Raw genomic sequence first — 21,925 nt, 5'->3', positions numbered from 1 at the left:
AAAAAGGGAGACCCTCCATTTGAATGTACTTCTTTAGCATCTTGGTCATTAAAGCCCTGTTGAAAAGAGAATCTGATTGGACATTGGCATTGGCATTTCTCTTTTTTACTATAAGAAATCATATATTCTTCTGATTAACAACAAGATCTGTTGGGCCCTGCAGTGGGATTGGCTTCAAATAAGCACCTCTCCACTACTCCATAGTCCATTCTCTATTTTATCTTTTGCGGATATAATGTGGGTGCTTACCCCATGAGTAGATTGTGGGCTCGCAGACGCTTCCATTCGCCTACAATAGGGTCGTCATTCATGGGCCTTGATTCTTAAGTCTGCAGCACAATGCAGTAGATAGTGTCTGGGTGTTTTGATGGTCTCCTCCATTCAAATCAAAAGAGATTTTAGATGCCTAAAGTTGGATTGTTTGGTCATCAACTAAATGATGCTGTACAATATGCCTTAGAACAGAGTTTTATGGGTATAGGAGTTGAAGAAAAACAAAGTTGGAAACAACCATTGTTGGTGTTTTTATGTATGTTTCCCCCCCTTTCCTACCACTGAGGTGATAAATTTGGAGTGAGCTATGGTCCTTTAGGGTTTTACCAATGTCTTATAGATTTTAGATTGGTTATCTAGGGTTTTACATGCCCATTATAAATAAGGAAGTTCATTTACTTAGCCTTAGATTATATTTGTTCACTAAATTTTTTTTTTTGAAAATATTTTTATTTTACATGGAAAATCATTTGGTCAATAAAAGCACATAATGTTTTCAGAAAAGAACTCTTCATAAGTAATTAATATGGTTTTTTATTTAAATAAAAATTAATGTGAATCAAATCAAGTATTATTGTACTAACAATAAGTTGTTAATTTCATTTTTAAAAATATTTAGAAATATAAAATTGATATCACATATTATATATTTTTTAAAATTATTAAACATGCATATTTATATTTTAATAATATATAATATATAATAGAAATATTATTATTTTAATAATAAATATTAATTATTAACATAATTAATAGTGCTATTTAATAAAATTATTATTAAAAATAAGAAATTTTATTGATAATTATTTTAAATTTTAAATAGTATTTTGAAGAATGTTTTATATTGATAATAAATATATAGATTACAATTTTATAGTATAAAAAATGAATAATTTAATAGTATAAAAGGTTAATAAAAACAATCTCTTATAGTTATTATAATATTTAAGATTTTTAAAGCATTAATATTAATAATGTAACATGAATTTAATACATTAATTATTATTATATTTTAAATTTAATATTATTCACAAAATTATTGTTGGAGTAAAAATATAATAATTTTACATTTTAAAAAATATGGAGCTTCCAGAAAAAAACCCAACAATATACAACTGCAAATGAGGTTGTGAAAGTGACTACCAAATTTACCACTGCAACTGCAGCAGAAAGATTCCCGAATAATCATATTAAGGGCTGTAAGCTTCGAATTCTTTGCTTCACCTTTGAAAGAATATATCCTTTGCTTACACTAGAAACAAGTTCGGTAAAATTATAATGGAAAACAGACCACAAAATTCTTCCAAGTGTCAGGCATTATCCTATACAAGAACCTTTTCAAAGGTTGCTGTTCCAAAATTTTATGTAAATGTTGCAAAATCTCCATAGAATATGTTTCAGTGATCATCAGCAGCTGGAAAGGTCCAATGCATTAAAAACCAATACTATTTTTCCTCTTCAATTACAGGAGACACAGTAACCAACATGTTGAAGAACAAAAACAATTTCTTCAATACAGTTGTTGGTGACATTAAAAGTAGAAACCCTAGACTATCTTTGTATACCCATGACCTTTTAAATTCAACAAGGCCATTAAACCAAGTAAAGATAGATAGAACCAGAAGAAAATGAAAAAAATAAAAATAAAGTGTTAAAGCTGTAAAGCTGTAAAGCTTCATATGTCTCGGACTTTACCTTGTACTGCTTCTCTTAAACTGGCCACTGGATCTCTTAATAGAATCAATCCTCTGTAGCCTGATTTGCTCTCTTACTTTGGCTATGAATTCATCTGCCTTCTTATCCACATCCGACCCTCCATCAATGCACCCACTGCTTTGATTAGCTTCCTCATTGTTTGGCCTTGTTTCTGTGCTGGAAACAATGGGAGAAGTTTCACCCTCACTCTCTGAATCATCATCACTGGTTTCTACCACAAACTTTCCGGCATTTTCTTGCTGGGGAAATTCCATGAAAGTTGGGTTTTGCATCACCAGTTTCTCAGTCCTCGATGATGTTTGATCGAACCTCACTGCCTTGCCATTGATCCCATTTCGGATTTCACCATTACGTGTCAAGGGAGAAACTGGTTTCAATGATGATGGTTTGTGAATCATTGGGGGAGGTGGAGGAGGTGGGGGAGGAGACCTGTACATCCTTTTTTTCTTCACGAAATCCTCTGCACTCTTGGCTTGTGCTTCCGTTGATGGAGGAGGAGGAGATACTGATTTCTTTGGTGAAGAAGACATGGAATTGGACCGACTCAAACGATTACTTTGGGACCTCTTAAATGACCGAGATTCAATGTCTTCTTTCATTTCCATTCTTCCAGACCTTGATCTCCACGGGATTGGTGAAGGAAGAACAACGTTGTTATCACTCCATTTCTCCACCAAAGTTTCTTGGTCCGATCCTCTCAGTTCCCCATTTGTACCTTTAGTTGAAAACCTTTTGGAACTTAAACCAGAATTAGACCTACTTAGAGAGTTAGAATTTGCACTGTTTCCCCTACCTGTCTCATTCAAAACACGCGATCTCAAGCTCCTAACAGGCAAAAGCAAAGGCTTTTCAGGGTTTCTAGGACTAGAACTTGTGTTGTCATCAAGAACAGCATGTTCTTTAGCAACAATAACAGGGGGTTCATTCCTATGATAAAGGCTACTCCAAGTCTGGACCTTGGTTTCATCAGACCCAGATAAGGTTTCAGCTTCATCATCGAAAACTGATGACACTTGAAGGAATCTAGACACGAAAGACTGTACACTATCAAACTTGGATTGGTTGTTGTAGTTGTTATTGTGTTCTTTCTCAGTTTCATCATTTCGCCGGCTAAAAAGACCATAAGAGACAGCTATGCCAACAAATAGAAGGTGAAGAAGCTCCCAGCTTCTGGTGAGTAGGGATTGGTTGATGAATTCAGGTGCTTGTGAGGGAAAAAGTGGGATTATAACCAAGAAAATTATGACTACGAAGGCTTTGTAAAGGTAATTCGTATGACACTTACTTGGGTTTGCTTGGTTATGTTCTTTTACTAGTTGCTGCCCTTTGGTGTAGGTGTCTACATCTGCCATTGAAGAACAGGGGAAACCAAAACAAAAAACAAAGAGAAAGCAAGGCGATGAAAAGAAGACTTAGGGGCGAAGGTAAAAGGGGAGAGAGAGTTTCGCAGGGGAAGCGAGCATACGTATTTGAAGTTGTTGTTAATGGCTCTTTACTCTTGGTGCTTTTCTTTTCTTTTGCTTTTTTTTTTTAATATAAGAAATATTATCTTGAAGGTATAGCCTTTTTCATGAGTCACTAGATTCTTCTGGTGCATGCTTTTTAGGTAAAGCCGGTTGGGTTAATGGAGATGGGCAGCTAAAAAGGAAAGAAAATTAAGTTGCCTTACATATCAGACCAATGAGTAGAGCCATTGCAATGAGATCTTACAGGGTCTACTGGTTTTAAAGATGTGCTATAAAGGTAACGTTTGGTCAGCAAGTGAGGATCTTATTATATGTATTTGTTTTCTGACATTTTGGAGGCAAAAAGTTCAAAACTAAAAGATTGAGTTGGTTGCCGAGCTGAGTTTGGTTGGTGAGTCATGATTCAAATTTTGATAAATTTATCCATCTTTTTTAAAACTTCATTATATCAGCATTAGGTAAACAAGTTGGGAAATGATTGTTGTCTATGTGGTACAGTAACAGCTGGTTCAATAAAAAATATAACTTGTTGAAGTTTCTTCAAATTAATGCTTTGTTAATAGTGATGTAATTAAGCAAATAATGGGAAAAGATAAAAAGGGAAAGAGGAGTTAGCCATATGTATTGGGGAATATGCAAAATTAGAGGGGGAAAAACAAAGAACAAAGAATCTGAGAATGGGTTGCGTTGCGTCTAGTTGGACAGAAAGGATTCTTCTTTGGACTGCCTACGCTAACTTTCTTTTTTAATAATCTCTATTATGCTTGTACTGAGTCGACTATACTTTATTTATACTTGACAATATAACATGACAACATTTACTCTTTAAGGGGGCACGAAGTGGCTTTATATATATATAGTTGTAACCTTATTTAAATTAAATGAAAAAGTCCCTTATCTAGTCATTGCTTCATCATCGGTTCAACAGCATACTTGACCTCAAAAACCTTTTTTTTTATACACCTCCAAAGTTATAAATTATATATAAAATTCAAAAAATAAAAAAATTATAAAAAATTTCTTGAGATTTTCATTATTGAGAAAGGATAGTATGAAATAGATATGTGTATTATTTATTAATTATTTAATGCAATTTTAAATTTTTTCCATGTTATTGTCACATCATTTAGGTACGTTTTTTAATCTGAACCATGAATTTTGGATCTTAAATCCTAAACTTTATCCAAGATCTAGGGTTTATGGTTCAGATTAAAAAATTATCAAAATAATTGTCAATAACATGAGAAAAAAATACTAAAATAACATTAAATAATTAGTAATGGATACAAGATGATGTATCTCTTATTCATACAATCTTTTATCTTTATAATTTTTATACATATAATGATTAAAATTTAATTTTTTAATTTAACTGATAAATTTTTTATATATCGATAATACATTGAATGTAAATATGCTACGGAAAGAATCTTAATGTGAGACTGCACAAATATTCATTACAATCAAATCTATATCATTCCATGACCGATTAACAACGAAAAAAAGGGTTGGTTGAGTCATGCACCGCCTTTTTAACGTGCTTGAATGGGTTTGAACACCGCAACGAGGAGCAGCCCATGTGAAGGTGCTGCCCAGTCCTAAGTTAATGGCAGGTTTGCTTAAATTAAGATAATGATAAGGCCTAATTAAACTGAAGGAGGGTGATAAGGTATCCTTCTTTTCTCCAATTTGTGGCCGAAAGTTAAAGGCTTTGGAAATGTTTGTAGACAATGAATCGGATTCCCCCTTTGCCTTTTTGGTCACAATATACAGTTTTTCTATTCACAAAAACCAATACCAATTCTTTCTCTCACTTCATCTACAACCATTCAAAGTTTTCACTTTATGCACTCATTTACAAAAAGAAGAATGTAAAGAAAACCCTAGCTTTAGTTGATGCCAAAATCAACTCTAATTGTGTTTTATAAAGTGTTTGAAAGATGCTCATTTGATAAAATTTCAAAATGGGGTGTTATGTTTTTAATGTGGGTAGGTCTTTAATCTAAATTCAAGTCTAATTCTTACATGTACGGTAAGTCTATAATTTTTTTTAAATGTTATTACATCTTACAAGGTGCAAAAGTGTTTGGTTAACCCTAAAATATTTTAAGGTTGTCTTGAATTTGGTTTAAAGCCTATCAAGAATAAAGTTTATTTTAGTTTTATTAAAAATTGTTTTAGATTATTCTTTGTGCATTATAAATTTATTCAAATTTATCCTTAGTTATTCAACCACACGATAGTTAAACAATAGATGTATTTTTTAGGGACTAAAATGAACTTTATATGGTTGTATAGGGCTCCGGTAAACTTTGATCCTTGAATTTGTGTAGCGAATATATGGATTACTGGTGAGACTTTATTGGTATTTCATAAAAGAAGATATTGTTTAATTAACCCATTCGATTATATCGAGTCAAATCAATTGAATTGATAAGCTCAATTTTTCAACAAAATTCAATATGAATTTTTTACAAATTGAATTTCAAAATAAAATAAGATAAATAGAAAATATACTTCATGTTCTCGAACCGTCCTCACATCCTCTTGCAGGGAAAGATTGAGTTTGCAGACACCGTATGATTATATATAACACAATTTTCATCTAATGATGCTAATAATTCAGGTTTATGCTTACAACTGCAGTTTTCATATATCGTAGTTCAGATTTCCACCACAAAATGATATATGAACTCCCACGTGTAGATGATCTTTAATGACCACCATTGAATTTATAATTCAATTCGAATATACACTGTAAATAAACAAATAAAAAGATATGGCTAAGCTTCTGCGAGTCCAAGTAATTCGTTAAAGAAGCTTTGGACAGATGGGGGCCAATGGTAGGATGATGATCCATCAAGTATGAGTTGGGATGATTCTTTTTCCTGCAACAAAGGCAGTTCTTGATTTCTCTTGCGGTTTAGCTTCACCTTGCGATGAGATCCATGGGTTTCGATGCTATCCGCCATTGGTGCTTCATCCTTCAAGAAAGGTACAACATGCTTCTTCATGTCTTCTTTGGAGATTCCAAGGTGACCTCCTGACACATTAACGTAGTGTACCTTTCCAGCATCATCTAAGGTTTTTAAACCAATCCAATCCTCGCTGTAAAGCTTTGTCTGCACCAACAACAAATAATTTAGTTTCAAACATGATTAAAAGAATGAACTTTTGCAAGGGCAAATACCATACCTCTTGAGGCTGAACGACGGGTTTGAAGGCCCCGTTGGGGTAATATCCAAACCAAGAGGTTTCCTTTGGTATCAAAACAGTGTCATGCTCAAACTGTTTGAGTAGAAGATGAGCCAGATTAGCAGATAACTTTCATGCTCAAACTGTTCGGAGACCCTTTGAGAATTAAATGAGAAAAAGAAGCTAATGGTCCGAACTGGGTTTGAAAAGCAAAAATCTGTTCTTTTTTCCAGCTTACCAAGATAAGTACCAAGTTTTGCAAGCGAGTGAACCTCTCCTTATAAGTGGAATTCCTTTCATGGGGTAGTTCGTTGTTAAGCTTCGGAAGAAATCTACATTTTTCCAAATAATGAGGTATATCCTGGAAATTAAAAAGATGATTTGAATCTTAGTCATGACCGTATAAATTTTAATCACTTAAAACAATATGTAAAAGCAATTATTAAACACAAAAGAGATTTTCGCATTATGAAGAATTGGATTCTTATATGATTCAAAGAGTTCATAGTTGTACAACCAGTGCAAGCAGTACAAAGGCCTCAAACATTCCATTAGTGTATGCTACTCACATTTGGTAATTTTAGATAACCACTTGGAGCCAGATGAGCCTGCAAAATGGCAATCAGAAATAAGTAAACGTAACAAGGTATCTGGAAACTGTTGAAAGTTGCATGGTTCCTCAAAATCATGAAGAAAGATGAGTGTATGAGTTAACAAGCCTCGGGGAAAAGATGTATACTTGGATATAGTCGCTGTATATCTCTGACTTGATTAGCTTGTCCGCAATCAGGCACGGAAAACCAGACTGCAATACCAAAATAATCCGCTTCAACAACAAACAAAAACAATACAGCTACTGATAGGATTAAGGAGTTTTGAATAGGCTAGAATAGTCATCTACCATGTCATTTTATCAATAATACCAGTACATACTTTTAGTTTAAGATAGATTCATGTTGAGAAATAAATGCTAAATGGTTTCCTAATGCATAGATAACAGAGGAAAGTGTCCGAACTAGAGTTAGAAAGTAAGCATTGAAAACACAGTCAACCAACTCAGATCATTTAGTTTGATCCTGTTAGGATGCAAGATCCTTAGTATCCCTAGATCTTAATGATGGGTCTTGATAACCAGCTCCTCAAGTCTTGTAATTTATATGTGAAAGACTTAATTTCAATTAAATAATAAAATTAATGATTAAGTCATACTAAACTAAAGTACCATAAGACTGTTAAAAGTGAACATGCAGTATTTCATGGGCTAAAAAGAGCATGATTCAAAGAGTAGCAGGGCACTTACACCACAAAGAGGAACAGAAGCAGTACCAGCATGAGGCCCTCCTAAAGAGATGAAATTCTTCACCTGTTTCATCATTTCCATCATTTGTAAAGATTCAATAAATACGAGAGCAACAAGTTAATCTTCCATTTTCCCTTAACCAACACGCTGATCTTCTGAGAAAGAGAAGCTTAAGGGTAAGCCGGCTCGTACCTGGGGTGCACCATCACAAAACTCGACAACAGCCCGTCCTATCAAGTTACCCTGTTAAACCAAAGTCAATTTTTAAGAATTACAGTACATGTATGAAAGTTGCCTTCGCAACAATGATCAAACTAAGAACACAACCGAAAAGACCGATACAGGTTCAGATGCATTTCTTCTATATATTAGTAAATTTTTCCTAATCTTGTAACGGATAAGGTTAGTAGCATTAACATGTAAGCTCTAAGTTTCTTCTACAAATATCACTACTCAATGCGACGATATAATGCATAAAAGGAGGACACAACAATATGTAAATCCTACCAAAAGCTATCCTCTTAAATGGAATATCAGTGAAGAAATTAAGTAGTTGTCCATCAATTAGGGAAATGAACCTCAATTTTTTTACATGAAAGCAATCACAATAAATGTAAATAAGAAATACCTGGGAGAGACCAACTATGTTGTAACCCTTACTGAGTTCTTTCATTTGCTTAACCTGTTGACAGGATGCTGGAGTTTATCAAAGGAAACATAAACTCCAAAACCCAGACCCACAAAGAAAAACCAAGGAATTGGCCGTAATGATTTATGTCACCTTCTTACAAACGAAATTTGCCTGTAAACAACAAGCAAGAAAATTTGTTATTATAAAAGAAACCAGACAATAATAAATGTTTCAGCCAAAATGACAGTTAATGGAATCCTTTTTTCATGTTGTAAGAAGTTTTACCTGTTCTTCCAGAGGCATAAACCAGGAATCCCATGTCCCACCTCCAATTTCTCTGCATGTTCGAAAAGGAAAACCAAAGTCGCAATTGAGAAAAAAGGAAAAAGAAAGAAAGAAAGCTGAAGAAGCATATACATACAAGCAATATCCTTTAGACCCAGAAAAGTTCGTGAGAAGTTCAGTGAACTGTTTGACTCCACGATTGGCACACTGATCTCCAATCCCTGTAACCAAAGAAAGAAAAACCCTGAAAAGTTTAAGCTTGATACGGTAAAAAAAGATGATAGTAGACGAAAAAAGAAAACAATTTACCATGGATGACAATGAAGGGGATGGAATGAGAAAATGGGGCGATTATAAATACAAGAAAGGGAATAAAGGCAAGGAATTTAGAGGGAAAATCCATGAAATATTGTTTATTTCTGAGGTATTCTTTCTCTCTATATATTAACTTTTTCTTCTGAATTAAATTGGGGTTTGGTTGCAGGCAGGAGCTATGACAGGAAGTTGGTGGTTGGAAGTTTGAAGAAAGGGTGAAGGATGGAGGGTTGTGATTGGTGAAAATAAGGCCAAAAACACGGAATCTGAAATCCGATAGGATGTATTTATTTCACACACGTTCAGATTATTGCTTTGCTAAGCTATGGTAGCTTGTCGACTTAAATCTCCTGTGAACTGAACCACTTTAATATTCCCCTGTGGACTAATAAATCTCGTTACTGTTATATTTATTTTCTTCGACACTAAATTTTAAATTTTAAAAAATAAATACGCTATTGAAATTTAATGAGTAAAATAATAATAATGATGTTAAAAAATATAAAAAAATATGCCACATGAATATTATTATATTTGTAAAAAAATATTTTTAATAATATAAAATATAAAAATATATTTAAAAAAATCAATTTTTTGAAGTTTAATATGGTTTTTTTTGTATAATAGAACCATGCATATTAAATTAAATAAGATTATGAGTAAGTTTGAAAAATTACTCTTTAGATGAAACTTGAATGGCTTAAAATCTCTTTACAAAATTTGATTTTTTGTTTGAAATTTTAATAAAAATTCCTCTAAACAAGTGCAAGTTATTATTGCATTAAAAGAGGGTGATAAAGTGAAGTGAAAGAAGCATCCAAGTTATTAGCTTGAAGCATCAAACTTTGTTTGCCGTGAAGAGTTTGGATCATAAATAGAATCAGAAAAGAACTAATAGAGACACCCATCCTTTTCATATGACTATATTTGTGTTGTTGCTGTTGCTTCCGCCGTTAATTATCTCAATAACTTTGATCAGTTCTATATTTATTTTGGGTGCATGTATCCGTTCAACATCACTACCTTCTAATTTTCCTGTTACTGCTTTCACTTGGTTCTTCTACTTCCGTAATGCCTCTCACTCTAACCTAAGCTTTGAAAGAGTGGAGTCAATTGCAGAAATCTTCTTTTCTTCACCATCAAGGATTCTTTGATCTATATAATCAGCTTTTAATGAGGGGACATTGATGAAATGAGTGGTTGATCTGTGGTGGAGCTTCGGTTATGCAATGATTTGTGGCCGTAAAAGTTGCATTTCTTGCGAATATAAGCAGAACCGAAGCAACTACTTTTAGCATCTCAACAAGCTTCAATGAATGCCTATGGGTGAAATGTTGAATCAGATGAACATCAAGATCGAGCGAAGCTTGCAATCATCACAATTGGCACAGTGTGCGAATATGTGAACAAAAAAGAGGGCATGGGAGGAAGAAATGATTGACCTTTTACAGAACGGTCACCCTGCAAGTGTTACGAAGGAAAAAGTTGCAGAATTGGCAACCATTGACTGAACCAAAGCAGAGGTTTTTGCATATGGCACAGCCAACTCTATCTGCCATGTTTAGATCTACAGGTCTCAATGGTTGTCGATGCGTGAAATGTAGAATAGCATCCTCGTAATCTTCAGACTCCATGGGAGACTTGAGGGCGCAATGCTCATGCATTTGGAAATTACATTTGTGTTTGCAAATGTAGTGGAAGCTGCTGCCCCGATTGAACAACCATAACAGTAGTAGCCATCGACTGATTCATGCATTCACAACACTAACACAAAATTCAAACTTTCAGCTTCAATTAATCTCGAAGCATATAGAAATCGTATATAATAGTCTTTTGACAAAGAGATGAAGAAAATACAACATATAATGGTACAGACTCGGGCCACCCATGTCTTTAAGGGTAGTAAATGAATATGTTCGGGCACGGCAGAACATTTTTGAATAAAAATGAAGCCCATAGCATCATCACTGAACCTTGAAGATATCTGAATCTGATACACTGTCATGCATTTGCGAATGTATGCTACAAGAACGAATAAAGACCCACAAAAGAAACAATTACAGTCCAGGGGGAAATCATAGTTCTCTGGTAAGCCACACTGTCTTTTCTTTGAGGAATGCAACATTGCTATTTGGTATAGTCAGCAGATGATGATCTGTGACTCCATCCTCTTCCTCTTCCTCACTCTCTGCTGTTAACGACATTGCAGCAGAATCTAATCTCTCATCATCTGTATTGGAAAAATATCTTGATAAATACGAGTATATATATGCGCATGCGCGTGCACACACAAGTATATGCAATCTTGATCATATAACAAACTTTGAACATATGTATGCATATAGCTCCAGTGAAAAACTGCTTTTAGATCCATCACTGGCGATTCGCTACAGCAGTGTGGACTAATGAGCATAAATTTGGTAAAAACTTTAAAAGAAAATGATGAACTACGAGACATGGTGGCCAGAAGAAGCTTACCAGAATATGCTGGATTGTCAGGAAGATGTCGAACTGCAGTAACCTGAATGCTTTCCGAAAGTAGACAGTTACAAAATGAACCTGAAACTTCAAAAACTGCATTGATCAAATAAAATAATTGCATAGAGCCGTGGACTACACATACCACAGTTACATATCCTAGAACCCCTGGATGCTATATTTCATCCAATCCTTCAAATATAGACATTCAAATAATGATTCTAACGATCCAACTTCCATGCTGGACAATCAGAACCTAGAACTAAGGAAATTATCTAACAACGAGAGATACTTTCTAACCATGTTGTATGAATATGCAATCTACTGCAACTAGAAGCCATCTAGAAAAATACTTAGGGATCACAAATCTTCTTGGATGACAAGAACGTGAAAAACTGGCTGTTTTCTCACCTAGCCTAGCCAGTCTATTTACCCACCCAGGAATAGGCTTTCCAGGTAGCTGCAGGCATACTTCATCGGTGAAATGGTTACAATTCTTAGTGATCAAATGATACGTGTCCCCATGGTACTTTTGCGAAAGCTGTTCAATAAATAACAGAAATTCTGAACGAGACATGTTAGTGGTGCCCAATAATACTGAACGTCTGAAGATGAAACCAGGACAACTTCTCGGTTCCAATTCAAACACTCCACTTGTAGGGTACTCGTGTGCTCCATAGCCATACTCCAAACCATAAACTGATTAGCAATCAAAACACAATAGGTTAATAGCTAAGAAAATTAGAACATAAAATAGCATGAAAAGAAAGAAAAGGAAAAATAGGATTAGCAATTTTCTTTTAATAAATTACCGAACATCATAAGATATAGACCATGGATGAACTTAATATAAATTGGAATTAACTTGCATGATTTGTTTATTAAATTGGAATGAACATAAAGGAGAGATGCTACCTTCGATACCGGAGTGGAAAATCCCGAGCCCGAACCAGAAAAGATAGTTATTCATAGGTGTGAGATCATAGACATTGAGATACAACAAAGCACCATTGCTTCCCCCATTACTCTGCCTCTTTTTCACACTCGAATTTGATGGAAACAACCGCATTGTGCCTTAAAATCTAACCTTGATTCTTCAATCTATATCATAAGCTCCTCATTCTTAGCATTAAACCATGAAAACTAATATATGATGGGTTGTACCAATAAGGAATCAAAGTTCATTTAGTATACAATTAATTCTCTACTACTTAGCATAATATCATAAAACTTGAATGAAGCATATAAACCCAGAAAGAAGAAATCCCCAATAACCAAACTTGGTTACAAAGCAATATAAACTAAAAATAACAGCTTTTGAGTGTTGGGATTTTTTCCAATTTGGGTAAAATTAAGTTTCCAAATAAAATAAACATAGTGAAAATAGCAATATACCATCCAAATCGCAAACAAGAAAAGAAAGCATAAAAAAAATTAGGGGAAAAAAAAGGAAATTGAGGCTTTTAAACTTACCTAAGAAGAGGAGACGAAGAGAGATTAAAGGTGACAACTTTTGGAGCAGAGATCAAAGAAAGAATGGGTTTTTTTTCCAGACAACTTAATTCAAGCAACTTTGTTGTTTGCATTTAGAATCTGCATGGATCAATGAAGGTTTTTCACAGATAAAGTGAAGTTCAAGATCACTTCGTCTAGCATAAAAAGTAAAATAATTTAGAAATTAGAATTATGGTCTCGTTTTAATTTAATCTAAAAATCTTTCTTTGCCTTTTTGGTCTGTTTTTTTGCTTACCTATAGGTTTTCAAAGATTTTAGTCAACATTTTGACGCTTTATTGTTGCCTCAAGGTCTAAAGTCTACTCTACTCGAGAATTCAATTTTGTTACACTCATGATTAAATTATTAAATTATTAATAAATTTATATTTCAATCATTTAATTTTAATTATAAAATAAACACTAAATTATTCAAAAATTTTCATTTAAGGTAATGAACTACTCAAAAGTTTTTAAAGTCATTGGGTGGTTAATTTTTTTTAAAAAAAAAGTCTAATTAACGAGTTTTAAATGACATGATGGTTGGTATGGTAGATCAATATTCATCGACGAATAGAAAAATATATCTTAGATCCAAATTGATCTAGTAGTCAGTGTTGGAGATTGTAGAAGAAAACTGTTTAAATTTTGGTTCACAGATTTGTAACATTCAACAACAATTTTAACAGACCAATGACTTAAATAAAATTTTTTGAATAATTTAGCGATTATTTTATAATTTTTTAAAATTGAATGACTAAAACATAAATTTATTAATAGCTTAATCGATGTTTACCCAAATAAAACCACAGTCACTCAAAACAGTCTAAATCTTTTTGCCTAAAACTAAAATTGAAGTGTTCATAGAAATAATTTGGATTCGTATATATAAAAAAAACATATTGATTAAATTTTTTGAACAACTTCGACTTGTTAAAAGAAAAAAGCTTAATTCATTGTTGAAGTATGTTTATTTTTTCGTTTTCATACTTAACTTTTGCCAATGAAAAAATGCTATGTAGTGCTTTGTGACTGGTTATAAGAATTTTTTTCAAAGTCATATTTTAAGTACCAAATTGAAAAGTGAATATACTTTAAGTACAAAATTAAAAAATAAATAAATTTAGGTATATAAAAAAAACTTTTTAAAAAAATAACTTTATTTTAAGGGTGGAAAGACAATTACAAGAAGAACAATGGAATAAGGCAAACTCTCGTTTTTGAGTAAATGATGATATTAGCATTGAAGGGTCTTATTGATAGTACATACAGAATCATTGAGCAACATCAATTACGTTTCTGGGTATCAATGGGCAGAAAATTACAGCTCGAAATGGGTTTTAAGAGCTAGCAATACGTGAATACAACAACAATTCAAGCAAGAAAAGGAAAGCGAGAAATGGAAGTGGAAGTGTAGACTTTGAAGAGATTACCCCCTTCTCATCAAATCAAACCGTGTAATGTGGGTTCACATCAATATCCAATCCTCTCAACTTGGCAAAAGACTCCACTTTGCCTTTCAGTGTATGAATTTCTCTCAATCTGCACATCACATCAATGATTAAAATATTAGAATTAGTTTCATTTGCTGTGTTACTCCAACTCGGGATATTTAGAATGGAAGAGTAAGGTACCTTGCAATCTCTGCACGCCTTCTTGCCTCTTCTGCCATGACACTAATGTCTCTAAAATTGTGCTTTTCAGTGATCTTGGCATCCGAGATTGACTGTAGGCCATGGAGTGTTCTCTGTTCAGCAGCCCATGCTGCCTCACGAGCCTCTTTCCCGAAGTCCTTTTGGGTGCTGAATGCCGTCTGTGGGTACATACACAAACCCCACACTTAGAAAACAATGCCAAGATTCAATGGAATATTAGTGAGGCAAGTGTTTTTTAGTATTTTACTCTTTGGTTAAGCACAAGATCCCAGGCTTTCCCACTCAGTGCATATCGAACTGCAAACTTGATGGGATCAAGTAGAAAATAGGTTAAAATGTTGTAAATCCAAATAACACCACACCATCCCCACCCAACTGCTCTGATTCCAGCAAAACTCCATGTTGCTTGAGCTGAAATAACAGTCGCCACCTGCAATTATACATGAAAGCTTCATTTGTTTATCAACTGAACTAGAGTACTCGACTATATGTTGTCATGTTCATAAGAAAAAACAATACTGGGGTTTTGAGCTAGCTTACGAGTTGAGCAATGATGAAAGCAGTAACGAGAAGGAGACCGGGTCGTTCTGTGAATGACCAGCCTCGGGAGCGAGTCACGAATATGAGAGCCTGGCTGATGGTGCTAACTTGGAGGTACACTGCAGATGATAAAAGTGCATTCACCTTGCGTCTTTCACTCTCTTGTGTAAGATCAAAGCTCTTTTTGCTCAAGCTTCTTACGCCGAATTTATCCTGAGGTACAAAGGAGAGAATAGAGAGTTCATACATAACATTCACTAGATGAACCAGAATGACATCTTGACTGTACTTTCATTAGCAAGAGATCGAACTAGTAATTTGCATTTACCGGAAAAAAATCGGTTTCATATGCTGCCCAGAAGAATATAAGAGTCATTAAGGCCAAGTAGCTGCCCAAGACAATGCCAGTAGCAAAGATTTCTTTGAGTTTCCAAGAGTCAGGAAGCGGTGATGGCTTGACACGGTCTTTCGATATTGTCATAATGGTACCTTGAAAGAACGAAAACCATCTACCGTAACTAGCGAAAGAAGAAAGGGGAGAATCCAACAAGAAGAGTGTTACGGTAATCACTTACCATCATTAAGAATGGCAATGATTAGGACCATGAATGGTGGGAAATTCAACCTCCAGATTAAAGTGAGCAGCATGAATCCCAACTGCAACATGAACATCAAAACTTAAACATTGTTTGTTTTTTCTTTCCTTATCGAATGGGAAAATGGCAAAAAAAGTAATGACAACTCACCACTATACGTATGGTGATAGATACTGCATATATCTGGAAGAAAAAAGAGAACGCAGAATGAGAAACTTGATGGTAATGATGGCAATTTCACTTCCTTCTGCATATCTAATGAAATTCTCTTTTTCTTTACCGTGTAATTCTTCATCCTTTGAAAGATTGCACGGCTTGTTAAAACAGCACTAATGATCACACTCAGACCAGGTTCTGTCAAAACAATATCAGAAGCACTTCGAGCTGCGTCGGTTGAATCTGCAACCGCAATCCCAATGTCTGCTTTCTTCAATGCAGGGGCATCGTTCACACCGTCACCCGTCATTCCGACTATGTGTTTCTTAGCTTGCAGTCTTTTCACAATCTCAAACTTGTGCTCTACATTAAATATGAAATTCAGATACATTAGTAGAAAAGCATAATTCTAAGATATGATAGCAAGTATATATATATATATTACCAGGAAAAACTCCAGCAAATCCATCAGCATTCTCAATAAGTTCATCAATTGAAAAAGCTCCAATTTCTTCATTCTTATGGTCACCAAGCAGAGATGATGAAGGATACATGTTAGTGCCCATTCCAAGCCTTCTGCCTGTCTCCTTACCGATTGCGAGTTGGTCACCTGCAACAACATCCCCAATAGTCAAACATTTTGATGCCAATATCCACATTTCACCCCAAAGAAAAAGCTTAATCAGACATATTGTATACCTGTTATCATCTTAACACTGACACCGAGATCCAGGGCTCTTCGAATGGTCTCGGCACTGTCATGGCGGGGTGGATCAAATAGAGGCAGAAGACCAACAAATTCCCATGGTCCTCCAGGACTATCTTTAGTACCAGCAGGAACCTCCTATATAAAATTTTTACATTTTTTTCCATTAGCTCAATGGAGTGATATATAAAGATATTAAGAGTAACGTGTAAAGCTTCAATACCTGTCGAGCAACTGCAAGGGATCGAAGTCCACGTTCAGCATATTTATCGATTATGGAGTGAACTTTCTTTCCAATTTCTGATTTATTATAGGCCAGATTGAGTATCTGCAAGTTGCATATGAAGAGGCCAATAGCTTATGAGCTTGAGACAACCTTACATGATACCACGAATGAAAATAGAAACTTATTGATTGGCAATATCTATACCTGCTCGGGTGCACCTTTGCTGACTCTATGCATCTTACCAGCTTCATCAACGTATGTAAGGGCCGTTCTCTTGTCGGTTGGATTAAAGGGAAGGAAGTGAACCTCTGTGATTCCAGCTCGCGCCTTTCGATAAACAACAGAATAAACTCAATATAAGAAATTGTAAAGAAATTAAAAGTTTCATCATAAAAATTCCATAACCAACATAAGGTATTTTACTTCTTTAGGATCAGCCAACATTGCAACAATTGCAGTATCTATAGCATCTTGATTCTCCAATCTTGAAGCTCTAGCCGCCATTAAAATGACCGTATCCTTGTCGACATTGTTGACAAAAACCTATGATGAAGATAGTTCATTTTAAGTGTCAGTTCTTTGAAGAATTAAAATAAAAGTGATCAAAGCTCTTACCTCAATCAAATTTTTGTCCACTGTAAGCTTGTTAAGTGTTAGTGTGCCTGTTTTATCACTGCAAAGCACATCCATCCCTGCCATTTCCTCAATGGCTGTCATTCTCTTGGTTATGGCACCTTGTTGTGATAAACGATGAGAGCCAATTGCCATAGTGACAGAAAGCACGGTCGGCATAGCAATTGGGATACCACCAATAAGTATAACCAGCAAGTTATCGATACCAGTTCGATAAGACCTTCGTTGAGCTCCATATATAACAATGAGTTCAGCCAGCATCCCAATGGCAATGGAGCATATGCAGAAGTTACCAATCGAAGTTAAGACCTGAAATTAATTACTATCAGTCAGTATGGTGCCTCGTTGTCACATTAGAAACTATTATTTGGATGTTAAGAGTTTTGCAAGATGAACCTGTTGGAAATGTCCAACATGTGTTGTGCTTTCCACAAGATGAGCTGCCTTCCCGAAGAAAGTGTGCACACCGGTTGCAATAACCACGGCTTCGATTTCACCTTGTTTGCATGTTGAGCCTGAGTAAACTCCGTCCCCGGGATGTTTAGTCACCGGGAGAGACTCTCCTGTAAGAGCTGACTGCAAAAGAAGATAAAAAGGAAATTCACATCACTTAAACCATTGGTTAGAGTCTTAAAATTACAAACTAAAAAGGCAGAGGATTGTAAACCTGATCGATTTTTAAAGGATCTCCTTGAAGTAAACGAGCATCAGCAGGAATGATGTCACCAAGTTTGATACTGATAATATCTCCAGGAACCAACACCGAAGCATCTTCCTCGTTCCATTTCCCGTCACGTAAAACCTTAGCTTTCGGAGCCAATCGAGCCATAAGAGCTGCAGCAGCATTTCCAGCATTGTTTTCCTCTATGAAACTGATTGTTGAGTTGATAAGCAGCAGTGCCAGAATACCAACAAAATCATGGTAATCTGTTTCCTTTTTCTGCAAAACAAAAGAGGCCAAAATCAAATGTCTGATCAGGTTTCCAGTCTGAAATGGCACACTTATTTCATGGGACTTACCCCTCCGTGTGCAAGAGCGATAGCCATAACAGCGGCTGCTTCCATAACCCATGACAGAGGATTCCACATAAATCCCAAGAACTTAAGTATTTTGTTTTCCTGAAAGATATCAGACCACAAAACTCAGTTTGATTGTATTATAATTAGGCCAAGGTTTACAACAAACAGAACGACGACTAAGTTACCTTTTTCTCTTCAAGCTTATTGTAACCAAAAAGCTCAAGCCTCTGCTGGACTTCATCAGTGGTTAAACCTTCTTTTGTGCATTTCAGCTTCTCGAGAACCTCTTCAATCGGGATGTTTTCCTGAATGAAACAGTTCCCAGATTAGCATCAAAGTTAGAAAACCTAAATACATGATATTGATACACACACACACACACACACACACACTTATTCTAACTTCATCATGCATCAATCTAAGATCAGTAGTTAACTGTCTTACACTATAGATTTCTGACAGAGCTGTCAACAAATATGTAAGCTTGTACTAGTTCAGCTAAAACTCTACAAACATGACCTGTTTCTATGGAAAACGATCATATATACGAAAAACATGTACCAGATCAACAATCTCCTTGTTAATGGCTTCAAGTGAAACAGCTTTTTTTTCTGTGTCCATTGCAGTTGTGTGCGTGTGTTTATTTTTTCAGCTTCCGACCCTCAACTCAAAATATAGGTAACCTGCAAACTAAATAACATTCCATATCATCATTAGAAACTTGAATATTTGCAAAAATAAACATGTTTTTAGATAATAGCGAAATTGATTCATCAGCAGTATAAAGAAAGGCTTAACAAAGAAACTAGTACCTAATAAGGTTACATAAGAGCAGGGAAAAATGGAAGGTAGAGAAATGGAGAGAATGATGTTTGACAAGCAAGAAATGCGACGGGTATATATAGATTTTAACACCAAAGAAACAAGATACGGTGGAATCGAATGGAGAAAAAGGGAAGGTAAATAAGCCAAAAGGTGGAGACAAAAGCATAGCTTCTGAAACTCCGTCACCAGCATTTGCATAACAAAGTAAACTAGTTGTTTCCAATGACACGAGGGGGGGTGATGAGTTTTAGATAATCATTTTTTGTGAATACATATGTGGAATTAAAAAGTGTACTCAAAAATGATTTTGTATTCCTCTCACGACTTAATGCCACATACTCATTAGCTAAATAATTAAGAAAAATATTTAAAATATATAAATAAAATCTATAAAAAATAAATTAGGCTGAAAATAAATCTACAAATGTTTTTAACATAATTTTTTCAATAAATGTATTTTTACATAAACTTTTTTTATTAACATTGAGGATATGAGTTCAAGAGTGTTGAAAATTAAAAAAAAACTTTAATCTAAAAAATAAATCATATCCATTTTATCAAAATTGTTTAAAAATAATGATTAAATAAAATGAGGTGAAGATAGATGTTAAAAATGTCTTTTTATTATTGTTTTTAATGTAAATCATAGACCACGTAGTATATTGGTAGAAAATGATATACGATGGTAACAACGTCCCCGTACGCCATTTGGCATTGGAATTTTCATTTCTCATTATTATTTTCCATTGAGATGAGATTCTGAGAATTTCCAGAATTGAATGAAATGCATAACCAAGAAACAAGCAGATTATATTCGGCAGATTTGGGTTAATTCACAAAGCTACATTTGTCATTGGACACAAGGCCTTGTTTGGCTTCTAGGAAAATGTCTGGGCCTGGTATAACTTTAACAGAGAAGAATCCGACATAAAAAAACAAAATACTACGTGTTTAGCAATTGTTGAGCTGTATTTAATGAAAAATTGATGAGCTTACTTATTTCTTTTAGCTGTGAATTGTATAATAAAAGGACGTCTAAACAATAATACCAAAGTTGGGGAAGTGTAAGTACACATACATTGTACCTTTTTATTATATTTAATCAGTTTATTTCTGTCCTTCCACATGTTTGGCTTAGACAACAATTTTTTATGCATTACAAAAAAGTCCCATTCAAATGTTCTTCTTGTGTTAGTAAATGTATTTAGGAGGGTTAGTTTAGCATTATTTTTAATAAATACTTTTGAAAAGTTTAGTTTAAAATTTGAAGTGTTTAATATTATGGTCAAAAAAAATACTTTTGAGAAATAAAATATTTATTTTAGACATAGTGTTATAAAGTAACAAATAAATATTTAAATAATGTTTAACTTAGTTAATATTATGATATTTTAATAAGAATATAGAAAATAATTTATTATAGTTTTTTGTTAATATTTTAATATATGAAAAACAAATTTTAAATATTTTTTAGGCAGTTAACCAAAGAAATGAAAGTACCATATGTTGAAGGGGTGAAAACGTAATTAAACTGTCAAAAGTGCTTTTAGGAGAGAAAAACTCAAAATTTTAACTTCTCCATTCTAAAAAAAAGTGTTTTTGAAAAGCCAAAAATTTCCTTCAAAAGTTGTTTGTTTAAAATCCATTCTGCTTCAAAAATATTTTTGAAAAGTACTACTAAACATAGCCTTGACGCTCCAGTTGGGTCAGGATTTGGGCATCACTATGGGGATGGTAGAGGGAGATGTGAGAACAATGGTGATGAAGCTTCAATTGAACCTCGAGGACAGATCGGAGATTTCGGCCTATATCAAAGATGCAAAATGACTTAGCAATGGCTTCCGGCGATGCCTTATCAGACATGCAGTCAGATTGGCAAACGGTATCGCCCACAGCTTAGTAAAAGAAGGTATGATAAGGAATGAGCTAAGTAATGTACTTAAAGTCTTGAAGATGTGCCCCCTCACTCGTTTGCTATGATGGAGTTGGATCAGCGGATAGACAAATCCGCTTGACTGACTATCTCTCCAGAATTTCTTTATTGCCATTTAATGTAACAGTTGACTTGCACAATACTATTCACTTGGTTTTGTTTTTAAAAAGGTAGAGAGGTATGATGCGAAAATGTCCATATGTAAAAATTGGATTTATTTTGGATGAAATTTAGTATCCAAGAAAAGAAGCCCAAAACATGATTAAATTCATCTATGTTTCTTAAAAGCCCAAATGATAGGGGGCAGGCTTGGTAGAGATGACACGTGACTGACGCCATCCGAAAGACAAAATAATAGTCAAACTATTTGTAATAAAACTATAAAGTATAAACCCCCTGAAGATCCCGACACGACATTAAAATAATATTACTGTTGTCTTTTATATTTTTCTTCCCCAGTAAAATCAAAGTTAGATAAAAGAG

General features: G+C 34.4%; 4 protein-coding genes across 4 annotated transcripts; all 4 read right to left on the bottom strand.

Annotated features, from left to right (window-relative positions):
- Window positions 1-1,701: 1,701 nt before the first annotated feature.
- On the bottom strand, window positions 1,702-3,683 carry LOC107944499 (zinc finger CCCH domain-containing protein 18). Its single transcript, XM_041107362.1, has one exon. The coding sequence runs from the start codon at window positions 3,339-3,341 to the stop codon at window positions 1,965-1,967; it is 1,377 nt and encodes a 458-aa protein (XP_040963296.1). The 5' UTR covers window positions 3,342-3,683; the 3' UTR covers window positions 1,702-1,964.
- Window positions 3,684-6,038: 2,355 nt separating this feature from the next.
- On the bottom strand, window positions 6,039-9,561 carry LOC107946928 (palmitoyl-protein thioesterase 1). Its single transcript, XM_016881433.2, has 12 exons — window positions 9,176-9,561; window positions 9,003-9,087; window positions 8,867-8,918; window positions 8,732-8,752; window positions 8,579-8,632; window positions 8,143-8,193; window positions 7,951-8,013; window positions 7,390-7,455; window positions 7,220-7,258; window positions 6,889-7,011; window positions 6,651-6,743; window positions 6,039-6,577 (listed from the first exon to the last, which is right to left on the bottom strand). The coding sequence occupies exons 1-12, from the start codon at window positions 9,267-9,269 to the stop codon at window positions 6,239-6,241; spliced, it is 1,080 nt and encodes a 359-aa protein (XP_016736922.1). The 5' UTR covers window positions 9,270-9,561; the 3' UTR covers window positions 6,039-6,238.
- A 1,392-nt stretch (window positions 9,562-10,953) lies between these two features.
- Window positions 10,954-13,432, bottom strand: LOC107946929 (deSI-like protein At4g17486). The gene is made up of 5 exons (XM_016881435.2): window positions 13,133-13,432; window positions 12,575-12,760; window positions 12,071-12,358; window positions 11,660-11,740; window positions 10,954-11,411 (listed from the first exon to the last, which is right to left on the bottom strand). Exons 2-5 carry the CDS (start codon window positions 12,726-12,728, stop codon window positions 11,257-11,259), a joined length of 678 nt encoding a protein of 225 aa, XP_016736924.1. The 5' UTR covers window positions 12,729-12,760; window positions 13,133-13,432; the 3' UTR covers window positions 10,954-11,256.
- Window positions 13,433-14,325: 893 nt separating this feature from the next.
- On the bottom strand, window positions 14,326-19,699 carry LOC107946930 (ATPase 11, plasma membrane-type). The gene is made up of 20 exons (XM_016881436.2): window positions 19,497-19,699; window positions 19,246-19,374; window positions 18,870-18,989; window positions 18,685-18,783; window positions 18,332-18,604; window positions 18,061-18,240; window positions 17,647-17,973; window positions 17,455-17,574; window positions 17,236-17,358; window positions 17,029-17,133; window positions 16,799-16,943; window positions 16,545-16,709; window positions 16,224-16,462; window positions 16,094-16,126; window positions 15,923-16,004; window positions 15,676-15,836; window positions 15,348-15,560; window positions 15,055-15,237; window positions 14,787-14,965; window positions 14,326-14,694 (listed from the first exon to the last, which is right to left on the bottom strand). The coding sequence occupies exons 2-20, from the start codon at window positions 19,303-19,305 to the stop codon at window positions 14,601-14,603; spliced, it is 2,901 nt and encodes a 966-aa protein (XP_016736925.1). The 5' UTR covers window positions 19,306-19,374; window positions 19,497-19,699; the 3' UTR covers window positions 14,326-14,600.
- Window positions 19,700-21,925: the final 2,226 nt, after the last annotated feature.

Source organism: Gossypium hirsutum, chromosome D12 (genome assembly GCF_007990345.1).
Source record: "Gossypium hirsutum isolate 1008001.06 chromosome D12, Gossypium_hirsutum_v2.1, whole genome shotgun sequence".
Classification (NCBI taxonomy): domain Eukaryota; kingdom Viridiplantae; phylum Streptophyta; class Magnoliopsida; order Malvales; family Malvaceae; genus Gossypium; species Gossypium hirsutum.
This window is presented reverse-complemented; position numbering and strand designations above follow the sequence as displayed.

Coding starts and splice junctions, on each gene's coding strand:
- LOC107946929 (XM_016881435.2), bottom strand. CDS start 12,728: ATGCGGTTGTTTCCATCAAATTCGAGTGTGAAAAAGAGGCAGAGTAAT. Junction 12,359..12,574: donor TTTCCACTCCGGTATCGAAG/GTAGCATCTCTC, acceptor ATTGCTAATCAG/TTTATGGTTTGGAGTATGGC. Junction 11,412..11,659: donor TGACAATCCAGCATATTCTG/GTAAGCTTCTTC, acceptor TTTCCAATACAG/ATGATGAGAGATTAGATTCT.
- LOC107944499 (XM_041107362.1), bottom strand. CDS start 3,341: ATGGCAGATGTAGACACCTACACCAAAGGGCAGCAACTAGTAAAAGAA.
- LOC107946930 (XM_016881436.2), bottom strand. CDS start 19,305: ATGGACACAGAAAAAAAAGCTGTTTCACTTGAAGCCATTAACAAGGAG. Junction 16,005..16,093: donor CTATCACCATACGTATAGTG/GTGAGTTGTCAT, acceptor TTCATGTTGCAG/TTGGGATTCATGCTGCTCAC. Junction 14,966..15,054: donor ATCTTGTGCTTAACCAAAGA/GTAAAATACTAA, acceptor ATGTACCCACAG/ACGGCATTCAGCACCCAAAA.
- LOC107946928 (XM_016881433.2), bottom strand. CDS start 9,269: ATGGATTTTCCCTCTAAATTCCTTGCCTTTATTCCCTTTCTTGTATTT. Junction 8,753..8,866: donor TTATGCCTCTGGAAGAACAG/GTAAAACTTCTT, acceptor TGTTGTTTACAG/GCAAATTTCGTTTGTAAGAA. Junction 7,259..7,389: donor TATACAGCGACTATATCCAA/GTATACATCTTT, acceptor GCCATTTTGCAG/GCTCATCTGGCTCCAAGTGG.